The sequence below is a fragment of the Martes martes genome, assembly GCF_963455335.1.
Source record: "Martes martes genome assembly, chromosome: 9".
Classification (NCBI taxonomy): Eukaryota; Metazoa; Chordata; class Mammalia; order Carnivora; family Mustelidae; genus Martes; species Martes martes.
Genome location: NC_137896.1, coordinates 132,767,117 through 132,780,406, shown reverse-complemented (window position 1 = coordinate 132,780,406; position 13,290 = coordinate 132,767,117). Strand labels below are relative to the sequence as shown.

General features: G+C 40.3%; 1 protein-coding gene across 1 annotated transcript in view; it reads left to right on the top strand.

Moving 5' to 3' along the window:
- The window catches only part of CPSF3 (cleavage and polyadenylation specific factor 3), a 45,470-nt gene that overhangs the window by 4,612 nt on the left and 27,568 nt on the right, over positions 1 to 13,290 (top strand). Inside the window, exons 3-7 of the mRNA XM_080812760.1 lie at positions 1,092 to 1,189; positions 6,687 to 6,815; positions 8,036 to 8,213; positions 9,805 to 9,894; positions 11,432 to 11,582. Of these exons, the coding sequence (XP_080668886.1) occupies positions 1,092 to 1,189; positions 6,687 to 6,815; positions 8,036 to 8,213; positions 9,805 to 9,894; positions 11,432 to 11,582 (646 nt within the window). The remainder of the gene's footprint in view (positions 1 to 1,091; positions 1,190 to 6,686; positions 6,816 to 8,035; positions 8,214 to 9,804; positions 9,895 to 11,431; positions 11,583 to 13,290) is intronic.

Here is a 13,290-nt window from a genome sequence, read left to right as displayed (position 1 = left end):
TTGGGTGTTCGATCTTTTCCAGCACTGTAGTTCTCTGTTTAGCTCCCAGAAAAATGTCATAGTTAGTATATGTAGTCTGTGCTGTGTAATGTGAATGTGAATAAGTAATATACACTTCGACTTAGTAATTTGACAGAGCATTAAACTGCGAAGATGTAGTCTAAGATTGTAAAATTGTCAATCAGGTCTCCTGAACTATTGCTTCTTCGAGGTCCCTCTTCTACTCTTGGAGGGTCGAGCCAACCTGTCTGCCCTTCCGGGTCCCCCCACCCCCAGTGGAAGAGTGCCAAGGAACTGGGTGCCCACACCCACACGGAGCTCCAGCTACCCCCATACAGCCTGGAGCGACAGAGCCCTGGTTTGGCAGCTTAGATACCTAAGTTTGCATCAGGGCCCCTGACCTTGGGCAAGGCAGTCTGGCTCTAAGCCCATTTCCTTCCCTGAAAGACGGGATTAAAAGAGATGACGACATAGTCCTCACTAGATGGGTACTTCCTTGGCTCGTCATGTTCCCGTGGTCCCACCTCTGTGCTTCTCTGAATCATTCGAGAACAGGCAGGTGTCAGGTATTGTCGGTTTTTTAGTCATTTATTGTATTACTGTGCTAGTAATGTCCCCAGAATGAACAGGTAAGTCATGAATGGCTGACTTTAAGAATTCCTTCCCCAACGCCTTAAAATACTTCAGTTGCCCTCTTCTGGTAAGTTTCCCATTTCTGATTACTGTCTTCTCACTAGAGCCAGGTCTGGGAGTAGTGAGTCCATAAACTTAAAATGCTCACCGTCTTCTGATACCAAAGTTTTTGAACGAGAGTTCACGCATTATTAGAGCGACCACAAAAACTAGCTGAAGAGAAGGTGTCTTTTATCTTGTATCTTGTGGCTTAACTGTGAGCTGTATTTTCTATTTGTTTTGGAAATTGAGAATTGTTAATGGCATATTTGAGATGTTTAATAAGAATTGCATCGCAGATGTTACTGTATACAGTCCCTCTTGATTATTGTGTTGATGGATTTGTTATAAATGCTGGCTGTTAAGTAAGTGTTAATAAAACGTGTAGGGGATTGTGATCCTTCTCTCTGCTCTTTCAGCTGGACTGCGGGATCCACCCCGGCCTAGAAGGAATGGACGCTCTTCCTTATATCGACTTAATTGACCCAGCTGAGATTGATCTCCTGTTAATTAGTCAGTAAGTTGTTTTCTTTATTAACGACTCTGTTTTTCAAGAACTATTACTGTAAAGATCGTTATCAGATTTTAAGATTCTGGTGTTTGTTTTATTTTTTAAGATTTTATTTATTTATTTGACAAGAGAGTGAGCACAAGCAGAGCGAGCAGCCAGCAGAGGGAGGGGGAGAAGCAGGCTTCCCAGCTGAGCAGGGAGCCCCGTGCGGCCTTGATCATGACCCAAGCCGAAAGCAGACGCTTAACTGACTGAACCACTCAGGCACCCGATTCTGGTGTTTTAGAAGAGTGTTTTCTGGGACCCCTGGCGTGCTCAGTCAGCAGAGCATGTGGCTGTTGATTTCAGGGTCGTGAGTTTAAGTCCCACTTTGAGGGTAGAGTTTACTTCATTTAAAAAAATTTTTAGAGGATTTATTTATTTAGAGAGAGCACATGACAGTGGTGGGAGGTAGGGGCAGAGAGAGATGGGGAGACTCTCCAGCAGGCTCCCCCACAGAGCACGGAGCCTGACATTGTGGGCTGGTCCCACAACGCCAAGAGATCATGTCCTGTGCCAAAACCAAGAGTTGGATGCTTAATAAAAAGAATTTTAGGGGCACCTGGGTGGCTCAGTGGGTTAAAGCCTCTGCCTTCGGCTCGGGTCGCGATCCCAGAGTCCTGGGATTAAGCCCCACGTCGGGCTCTCTGCTCGGTGGGGAGCCTGCTTCCTCCTCCTTCTCTGCCTGCTTCTCTGCCTACTTGTGAAATCTGTCTGTCAAATAAATAAAATCTTTAAAAAAAAAAAAAAAGAATTTAAGGAGCACCAGGGTGGCTCAGTTGGTTGAACAACTTTTTTTTTTTAATTGGGCCATTTTCCAGCACTTATTTTCCAAAGGTAAGGCTTTAGGGTTTTTTTTTTTTTTTCTTGCAACGTATTCTTTCACTGCAACATTTTCCTCAGTTTGAGTAGACACTTGGTAACACTTTATTGTAAAAAGACAGTGTTACACACTGTTGTCTGTTTCTTTCATATTTCAAGAACTGTGTTAAAAACTGTGTTAAAGCAGTTACTAAAGGACACCTGGATGGCTCATTTGGTTAAGCAACTGCCTTTGACTCGGGTCATGATCCCAGGTCCTGAGATTGAGCCCCACATTGGGCTCCCTGCTCATCAGGGAGTCTGCTTCTCCCTCTGATCCTTCCCCCTCTGTGCTCTCTCTCTCTCTCTCTCTCAAATAAGTAAATAAAATCTTAAAAAAAAAAACCCAGTTATTAAAATTGAAGTGTATTGCATTACACTGATTATTTTGAAGCAATAACAATTTCCAATTAAATGGAATTCATCTTCCTCAGAAAATATAAACATATATCCATTAAGATAATGCAGTGTCAGATGAACCAGTACCTATTTCTTCAACATTATTCATATCAGTAGAGCTTTTTAAAAAAAAATTGATTTAAATTCAATTAATTAATATATAATATATTATTAGTTTCAGAGGTAGAGGTCAGTGATTCATCAGTCATATAACACCCAGTGCTCATTATATCACATGCCCTCCTTAATGTCCATCACCCAGTGACCCCATCCCCCCACCTCCCCTCCAGCAACCCTCAGTTTATTTCCTATGATAAGAGTCTCTTATGGTTTGTCTCCCTCTCTGATTTTATCTCATTTTTTTCCTTCCTTCCCCTATGCTCTTCTGTTTTGTTTCTTAAATTCCACAAATGAGTGAGATCGTATGATAATTATTTTTCTCTGATCGACTTACTTAGCATGATACTCTCTGTCTCCATCCATGTCATTGTAAATGGCAAGATTTCATCTTTTTGATGGCTGAGTAGTATTCCATTGTGTATATGAACCACATCTTCTTTATCCATTCATCTGTTGATGGACGGCTGGACTCTTTTCATAGTTTGGCTGTTGTGGACATTGCTGCTATAAACATTGGGGTGTGGGTGCCCCTTTGGATCATACATTTGTATCTTTGGGATAAATCCCTAGTAGTACAATTGCTGGGTCATAGGGTAGCTCTATTTTCAACTTTTTGAGGAACCTCCATACTGTTTTCCAGAGTGGCTGCGCCAGCTTACATTCCTACCAACAGTGTAAACAGTGTAGTAGGGATCCTCTTTCCCCTCATCCTCACCAGCACCTGTCCTTTCTGACGTATTAATTTCAGCCATTGTGACTAGTGTAAGGTGGTATCTCATTTTGATCTTGATCACTTCCTGATGCCAAGTGATGTTCAGCATTTTTTCATGTTTCTGTTAGCCATTTGTGTGTCTTCTTTGGAGAAATGTCTGTTCATGTCTTTTGCCCTTTTCTTGACTGGATTACTCTTTGGATGTTGAGTTTGGTAAGTTCTTTATAGATTTTTGGATACAAGACATTTGCAAATATCTTCTCCCATTCTGTCAGTTGTCTTTTGGTTTTGTTGACAGTTTCCTTTGTTGTGCAAAAGCTTTTTATCTCGATGAAGTCTCAGTAGTTCATTTTTGCCTTTGTTTCCCTTGCCTTGGAGATGTATGTAGTAAGAAGTTGCTGCATCAGAGGTCAAAGAGGTTGCTGCCTGTGTTCTCCTCTAGGATTTTGATGGTGTCCTGTCTCACATTTAGGTCTTTCATCCATTTTGAGTCTATTTTTGTGTGTGGTGTAAGGAAACGGTCTAGTCTCATTCTTCTGCATGTGGCTGTCCAACACCATTTGTTGAAGACACTGTCCTTTTTCTGTTGGATGTTCTTTTCTGCTTTGTTGAGGATTAGTTGACCATAGAATTGAGGGTCCATTTTTGGGCTCCTTATTCTATTCCATTGATCTGTGTGTCTGTTTTTGTGCCAGTACCATCCTGTCTTGATGATTACAACTTTGTAATAGAGCTTAAAGTTTGGAATTGTGATGCCGCCAGTTTTGGTTTTCCTTTTCAATATTCCTTGGGCTATTTGGGGTCTTTTCTGGTTCCATACAAATTTTAGGATTATTTGTTGCAGCTGTGTGAAAAAAGTTGATGGTATTTTGATAGAGATTGTATTGAATGTATGGGTTGCTCTAGGTAGCATAGACATTTTAACATTTGTTCTTCCAGTCCATAAGCATGGAATGTTTATCCATCTCTTTGTGTCTTCCTCAATTTCTTTCATGAGTACTTTATAGTTTTCTGAGTACAGATTCTTTGCGTATTTGGTTAGGTTTATTTGGCATCTTAAAATTTTGGGTGCAATTATAAATGGGATGGACTCCTTAATTTCTCTTTCTTCTGTCTCATTGTTAGTGTATAGAAATGCAACTGACTTCTTTGCATTGATTTATATCCTGCCACATTGCTGAGTTCCTGTATGATTCTAGCAATTTTGGGGTGGAGTCTTCTGGGTGTTCCACGTAAAGTATGTCATCTGCTTAGAGTGAGAGTTTGACTTCTTCCTTGCCGATTTGGATGCTGTTTATTTCTTTTTGTCGTCTGATTGCTGAGGCTAGGACTTCTAGTCCTATGTTAAATAACAGTGGTGAGAGAGAACATCCCTGCTGTGTTCCTGACCTTGGGGGGAAAGCTCTCAGTTTTTCCCCATTGAGAGTAATATTCGCTGTGGACTTTTCATAGATGACTTTTACGATATTGACATGTGTTCCCTGTAGCCATACACTGTAGAGTTTTAGTCAAGAAAGAATGTTGTACTTTTTCAGATGCTTTTCCTGTATCTGTTGAAAGAATCATATGATTCTTGTCCTTTATTTTATTAATGTGGTGTATCACGTTGATTGATTTGTGGATGTTGAACCACTGTTGCAGCCCAGGAATAAATCCCACTTGGTCGTGGTGAATAATCCTTTTAGCGTACTATTGGATTCTACTGGCTAGTGTCTTGGCAAGAATTTTCCATCCATGTTCATCAGGAACATTGGTCTGTAATTCTCCCTTTTGGTGGGGTCTTTGCCTGGTTTTGGGATCTAGGTAATGCTGGCCTCCTAAAAAGAGTTTACAAGTTTTCCTTCCATTTCTATTTTTTTGAAACACCTTCAGAAGAATAGGTATTCATTCTTCTTTAAATGTTTGGTAGAATTCCTCTGGGAAGCTCTCTGGCCCTGGACTCTTGTTTGTTTGGAGATTTTGGGTTACTGCTTCAATTTCCTTGCTGGTTATGGGTCTGTTCGGGTTTTCTGTTTCTTTCTGTTTCAGTTTTGGTAATGTATACATCTCTAGGAATGCATCCATTTCTTCCAAATTGCCTAATTTGTTGGCATATAGTTGCTCTTAATATGTTCTTATAATTGTATTTCTTTGGCATTGGTTATAATCTCTCTTTCATTCATGATTTTATTTATTTGGGTCCTTTCTCTTTTCTTTTTGATAAGTCTGGCCAGTGGTTTATCGATCTTATTAATTCTTTCAAAGAACCAGCTCCTAGTTTTATTGATCTGTTCTAAGCTAGGGTGGCAATCCTTATTTCAGACAAGTTAGATTTTAAACCAAAGACTGTAATAAGAGATGAGGAAGGACACTATATCATAATTAAAGGGTCTATCCAGCAAGAAGATCTAACAGTTGTAAATATTAATGCCCCTAATGTGGGAGCAGCCAATTATATAAACCAATTAACAACAAAATTAAAGGAACACATCAATAATAATACAGTAATAGTAGGGGACTTTAAAACCCCACTCAACTGCAATGGGCAGATCATCGAAACAGATCAACAAGGAAATGGGCTTTGAAGGACACACTGGACCAGATGGACATCACAGATATATTCAGAGCATTCCATCCTAAAGCAACAGAATACCCATTCTTCTCGAGTGCACAGGGAACATTGTCCAGAATAGATCCCATACTGGGTCACAGATCATGTCTCAACCAGTATCAAAAGATTAGAATCATTCCCTGAATATTTTCAGACCGCAGTGCTTTGAAACTGGATCTCAATCACAAGAGGAAACTTGGAAAGAACTCAAATACATGGAGGCTAAAGAGCATCCTACTAAAGAATGAGTGGGTCAACGAGGAAATTAAAAAGAATTCAAAATTCAGGGAAGGAAATGAAAATGAAAACACAACTGTTCAAAACCTTGGGGATGCAGCAAAGGTGGTCCTAGGAGGGAAGTACATAGCACTACGAGCCTTTCTCAAGACACAAGAAAGGTCTCAAATACACAACCCAACCTTACACCTAAAGGAGCTGGAGAAGAACAGCAAATAAAGCCTAAACCCAGCAAGAGAAGTGATTTAATAAAATCAGAGCAGAAATCAATGAAATAGAAATCAAAAGAACAGTCAGTTGAGCTTCTGGCTCTTAGTTTCAGCTGGGGTGGTGACCTGGGTCTTGGGATCTCTTTGCTAGCAGCCCTGCAGAACTGGGCGCTCCATTCCTTCCCTCTACACATAACCTCCCCTTGATGGTCTAAAACTATTCATATGCAGCTGTTACATAGGACTTGTCTGTACAATGAGCCACAGTTTCATTTCATATGGTATATGATGGATAGTATTTTAAGAATTGACAGACTCTTTCTGTTTCTCTTTAAGTTTCCATTTGGATCACTGTGGAGCTTTGCCCTGGTTTCTACAGAAGACAAGTTTCAAAGGAAGAACGTTTATGACTCATGCCACAAAAGCTATTTATAGATGGCTTCTTTCAGATTATGTCAAAGTCAGGTAAATTGCTTTATTAGATTCATACAGGAATTTGCTTCTACTGAATACATAAAATTCAAGATATGGACCGTTTTGTGTTTGGAAGTGAGACACTCTTTTTTATTCACAAGGCTGTCATTAATTTGTCATTCAATATCAACTCCTTGAATACCTATCATGTATGCAGCACCTTCCTGACCATAAAGTCTTTATGAAGTTTTTACATCCTTAAATCTTTGTAATTTAGGTGAATTATAAGGTATGCTAACAATTTTTGTAAACAGAATTTTATGATTTTATTAAAATTTAAGATCAAGCACATGATACACTGATAGAGACCGAAATCTTATTTTAGAGTATTTGATCAAAGCAGATTACTATCTTAAATGAAAAAGATTCCTGAGGACTTTTTTTCCTAGTTATAAGAGGATAATCAGAAAAGTTAGAAGCATTTTTATGATACCTACAGCATAAATTATTAGCCTTCAAAAGTTTACATCTGTATATTCCAAAAGTAGCTCAGAGGCAATTTGTTATTCTTCACATATAAAAGAATGGAAGAGTTACCCTTAGTAATTATACTGCTCACAACTTAAATAATGCTAACCAGGTGCAGACGTAGTCCTCACTTCTCAACATATGTTAACTCATCTTCATCTTGCCTTCATGCTGTAGGTTCTGTTATGAATCCCATTTTACAGATGATGAAACTGAGACACATAGAGGTTAGGTGATTTGCCTGTGATGGTCACAGTAAGAGACAAAGCTGGGATTTGGACCCAGGCAATCTGGCACCAGAGTCTGTGGCCTTAACCACCACTCCCTTTTGCTTTTTTAGAAGTACATTAGCATAATTTCCAGGAGAAAACTTATACTACATTTTGTAGAGAAGTCTTTTCATATCCTGATGGGAAACTCTGCTGTGGTTCAGTATGTGTGAGTGTCTGATCGAGTTTATCTCTCAGGAGTGTTGGGGCAGATAAAAACATTGAGAAATACTATCATAAGAGTACTATGCACTTTGCTTAAAATCACGCTTTATAGCTCTACACACCAAACCTTTTTATTATTATAACTACCGAGTCAAAAAATACCCAAAATGTCCAAGAGATTCTAAGTAGCATAATCCATACAATGAAAGAACTTTTGTGGCTCTTCCATTCACAGACAATCTCTTCGAGTTCAAAGAGTTTGAAAAATCTTGCCCTTAATTGTTTGTATTGGCCTTTTTAAATATTTAGTAATATATCAGCAGACGACATGCTGTATACAGAGACAGATCTGGAAGAGAGTATGGACAAAATTGAAACCATCAACTTCCATGAAGTTAAAGAAGTTGCAGGAATCAAGTTTTGGTGTTACCACGCGGGCCACGTCCTCGGAGCTGCCATGTTCATGATTGAGATTGCGGGTGTGAAGGTACTCTCGCTCTTACGGCTTCGTCCCCAAGAGAAATCTGAGAGAGCTTTGTGCCCCCGAGTGACACTGAAGGAAATTCCCTAGGACTGCGAGGTGTCAAACACTGAACATATGATAAAATTTAGTTGATGCTTTTTCCTTTTATTTTTATTTATTTTTTTTAAAGATTTTATTTATTTATTTAACAGACAGAGATCACAAGCAAGCAGAGAGGCAGGCAGAGAGAGAGGAAGAAGCAGGCTCCCCGCTGAGCAGAGAGCCCGACATGGGGCTCGATCCCAGGATCCTGGGACCATGACCTGAGCCGAAGGCAGAGGCTTTAACCCACTGAGCCACCCAGGCGCCCAGGGGGTATCACAGTTCATACCCCCACAGTGAGACTTCCTGTATCAAAATTAGAAAGAGTAAAGTAAGATTCTCAAAAGACTAAAGTTCCTTCACAGTGCCATAGGATTGATTCTTTCCAGGGTCCTTTAGAAAAATGATGAGGGCAGAGCTTTCTTTATGGCTGTACCTGTTTCGAGTTCAACCCTGGTTGGGCATTCCTGTGACCTTGATGTTCTGGGATTCACCGGGAAGCCCCGGAAAGGGGCAGGGCGTTGCATGATTGACAGGTGTTCATCAGAATGGATCTTGCCACCATCCTTGTAAAACGTAGTTGGATGACAGCACCAGCTTTTACGTCTGCTGCATGTTGGAGTCACTTAGGGACCCTGTTTAAAAATACTCATAAGGGGCACCTAGGTGGCTCAGTGGGTAAAGCCTCTGCCTTCGGCTTAGGTCATGATCCCAGGGTCCTAGGATCGCGCCCCGCATCGGGCTCTCTGCTCAGTGGGGAGCCTGCTTCCCTCTCTGCCTTTGCCTGCCTCTCTGCCTACTTGTGATCTCTCTCTCTCTGTTAAATAAATGAATAAAATCTTAAAAAAAAAAAAAAAAACCTCATCAAATCAGACTCTGAGGGTGTGGCCTTGGCCTTTTTTTTTCCTTCCTTTTTAAGTTTTCTAGGTGATTCCTCTGTGTAGGTAGAGCTGAGAGTCAATGCTCTGGAGTAATATTGCCTTGAATTGTTAGCAGCTGCTCATTGATTTGAACTGTTTACACATCCAGTTGTACTAAGTACTACTAAATCATTTATTCTTACCATTTGCTCAGAGGCACAAAAAAATAAGCAGAAAGCCCAAATGCAGATCTGAACTCCCATGTGAAATTTGATGCATACCCTGTGTTTTTGTCTTACACTTTAGATGGTTTTTCCATATACCTCAGTAGATTTCTTTCCTCATCATGCCCTTTTTGTACCTGGTGTTCAGAGCACTTCTTGGGTTTATTAATGCACGGGTTGTCTGTGCTGGGTGCGTCTGGGAGTCTATCATTCCCCCAAGTTAGAGTGAATAATGGAAACACTGGATGGTTTATGTAACTGAACTGAGATACACACTTTGAATTACACATAATTAAGTACTGCATCTAAATTTCATCAGTTGTAGGCTGTTTTTTCTACTGAACTTCACCTTTAGATTTTATGAGCTTAATGTCTTCACTAGTAAAACAAAACCTTCCAAAATCCTGTCTAGCTTTATTTTTTTCACAGCTTTTGTACACAGGTGATTTCTCAAGACAAGAAGACAGACACTTAATGGCAGCTGAAATTCCCAATATTAAACCTGATATTCTTATTATTGTAAGTATTTGTGCTATTTGTTTTAATTAGTGTAATGGAAGCAGGATTTTTTCCAGTGGGGGAAAAAATACCATGATATCATTTTCATAATATTAGTTATCAGATGTAAATGAACTAGTTTTTTTTTAATTTATTTTTATTTATTTTTTAAGATTTTATTTGAGAGAGAGAGCAAGAGAAAGCACAAGCAGGGAGAGGGGTGCAGGGAGAGGGAAAAGCAGGTTTCCTGCTGAGCAGGGACCCTAATGCAGGGCTCGATCCCAGGACTCCACTGGGATCATGACCTGAGCCAAAGGCAGGCACTTAACCAACTAAGCCACCCAGGTGCCCCTACTAGTATTAATTCTTTTTTTTTTTTTTTTTTTTTTTTTGCTTCTCTTAGCACAGCTCCACCTTCTTGCTGTTCAATGTGTTAACTCTGGTCTCCTATCAGAGATGATAGGCCACCTCCTCTAAACACTAAGTATTTTTGTCTAAGAGAATTACCCCAAATTCATAGAACATCTTAAGGGGGTTTTATAGAAATGGTGTGACCCCACTGTCTTTTCAGCTCATCGCTCCCGCTAACTTGATGTGTGTGTGTGGTCTAGCTGCCTGCTAGTTTGCAAGTCACTGTCCAGAGCTTTTGGTGAGGGTTAGGGTGGTGGCTGACGAAAAACAAATTAAAAAATGTGTATTGGTGACAGTGAGGTCAGGGATTAGGAGAGAGATCTTTCGGGCCTATGGTGTGTATATATATATAAAAATACCATATATATTTAATAAGATGGAAGAACTGTCTGTCTCTCCCTCACCACCTGTAACATCCCCCAACGCCCAAGTATGAGAGACCCCGGCATATTGCTGTCCCTAAGCAACACATAAAGGCATTCATTTTCACTCAGCTAATGGTACCCCACATATAAATTGATGTTCATTTAAGGGAAGTTTTTCGTTGCTTTTTTTAACCATCAGAAAAAAGTTATTTTCATTATATCTGGTACTTTAGAGCAGTACCTCTCAAATTTTGATGTTGCATATGAATCATCTGGTCATACTGTTAAAATACAGAGTTGGATTCAGTAGGTCTGGGCTGGGGCCTAAGATTAAGCGCGTCTAACAAGCACCCGGGGACGCCCATGCTGCTGGCCAGTGGGCCAGACCTAGTCAGGTTTAAGGGATATTCTTAAACAGAACTATTAGAAACAATATCTATTTCTGTTTTACAGGTTCTGATTTATCAAAGATGGGAGAAATACCCTTTTTCCCATCCATGCAAAGCAAAATGATTTAAAAAAGAATTCTCTTGAACAGGGAAGATTCAGTTTCAAATTTTTTCCCGATTCCTCTTTCTAAAAATTTCTTACTGCAGAGGCAGATCTGAATTCTAACATTTTTAGCTGCTCTCCTTTCCGGCTGGTATTATCACAGCGTGTTCAAGTAAATGGCACGTTAATGGAGAAATGAATCACTTTGCCGCTGCATTTTATTGATGTTTAACTTTCGTGTTCTTTGGGAATCGTCATTCTTGGTCTCATACTTCCAACGTGTCATTTAGGAATCTACTTATGGGACCCATATCCATGAGAAGCGTGAAGAGCGAGAAGCAAGATTCTGTAACACTGTCCACGACATTGTGAACAGAGGGGGCCGAGGTCTCATTCCCGTCTTTGCTCTCGGAAGGGCTCAGGAGCTGCTCTTGATTTTAGGTACGCCTTTTCCTTTTGCAGGGGGATTCTCAAAATCTTGGACTGCCTTTCTATCAAGGTAATTGCCTGGCCTCGGATAGGTCATTCTGCCTTTCTGCATCTAAAAATACGTAGTGCTGCAAAAGCCCAGAGGAACAGCGACCCTTGGGCACCTCTACTGGGAATATAAGTGGTGCCCTTTTCTGGAAGTTGCCAACAGCCTCAGAACTCTGCAGTGAGCTGAGTCCTAAAAATATGTCACCCTTTGACCCAGCAGTACCGCGGGTGGGAGTAAATGATACAAAGAAAATTTTATCAGTAAGGGTATTCATCATTTTAGTAGTTTTTAAAAAGATGTATTTATTTATTTTAGAGAGGGAGAGAGATGGGTTGGGGGGCAGGAGCAGAGGGAGAAAATCTCAAATAGACTCCATGGAGCGAGGAGCCCGATACAGGGCTCAATCCCATGACCCATGAGATCACGACCTGAGCCGAAACCAAGAGTCAGATGCTCATCTGAGCCACCCAGGCGCCCCATCATTTTAGTATTTTTAAAGAACTATCATGTCAGTAAATATCACCTTGTAGGAAAAAAGTCTTACCACAGTTGAGTAATTGTATACTTTCACATAAGATATCAATTGAACAAAAAAATTAGGGTTCAAAACAGTATATGCTCCAGTCCTAGTTAAAAATACACAGATGAAAAAAAATAAAAAATAAAAAATAAAAATACACAGATGACTGGAAAGATGTTAAATCTGGACAGCGAGAAAGGGGGTGATTTCTTTTTCCTGATTTTCTCTATTTTCCAAATGCTTCAATGAGCATCTGTAACTGTTTGTAACCAGAGGACAATAGGTGTCACTTTCTGTGTATATTTATACTTAATGATCCTTCTAACTCGAACATTCTGTGACGCTGTTTGGGGAAAGCACTCCTCTTAAAGACTGTGTTTGCAGCTTCAGTGTGAAGAGCTAGAAATGGTGACATCAAGCTCTTGCCCTGACCTCCATCTGTAGGATGATAAGGATAAGTCTATCCCTATTACACTGGAAAGGAAAAATGGAGAAGATCATCTGTGAGCAATAGGACATAGTAGGAGCAGCATTCCTGGCATCCTTAGCCAGTCCAGGTTTCTCCCGGTCTTTTTTCCTCACTGCACGTCAAACTCATCCTTAGAAGTGTTGATTGTGAGATCGAGCCGTGCGTGGGGCTCTGTGCTCAGTGGGGGACCTGCTTGAGATTCTCTCTCTCCCTCTCCCCCTCCCTTGGCTCCTGCTCTCTCAAAAATAAATAAGTAAAATCTTTAAAATAAAATAGGGGCACCTGGGTGGCTCAGTCATTAAGCGCCTGCCTTGGGTTCAGGTCATGATCTCAGCGTCCTGGGATCGAGCCTGCTTCTCCCTCTCTCATTACCCCAATAAAATAAGGTAAATACATAAAAGAAAAGTCTCCATAACAAAGTAATTTAAAGAACAGAGGAAACTGGGAAGGGGAAACCATGTTGTTACCATCACATTGGGTTGCCAGATTCAGCACATAAAAATATGGGACAGCCAGCTAAACTTGCATTTCAGATAAATAACAAATAATATTTTAGCAGAAGTGTCTCGGATATTTAATACATATTCCTACCCTGAAAACGTTTTTTTCTTTTATATGAAATTCAAGTTTAACTTGGCATTCAGCATTTTTCTCTGGAGAGTCTACCATCAGGGCGTGTGTT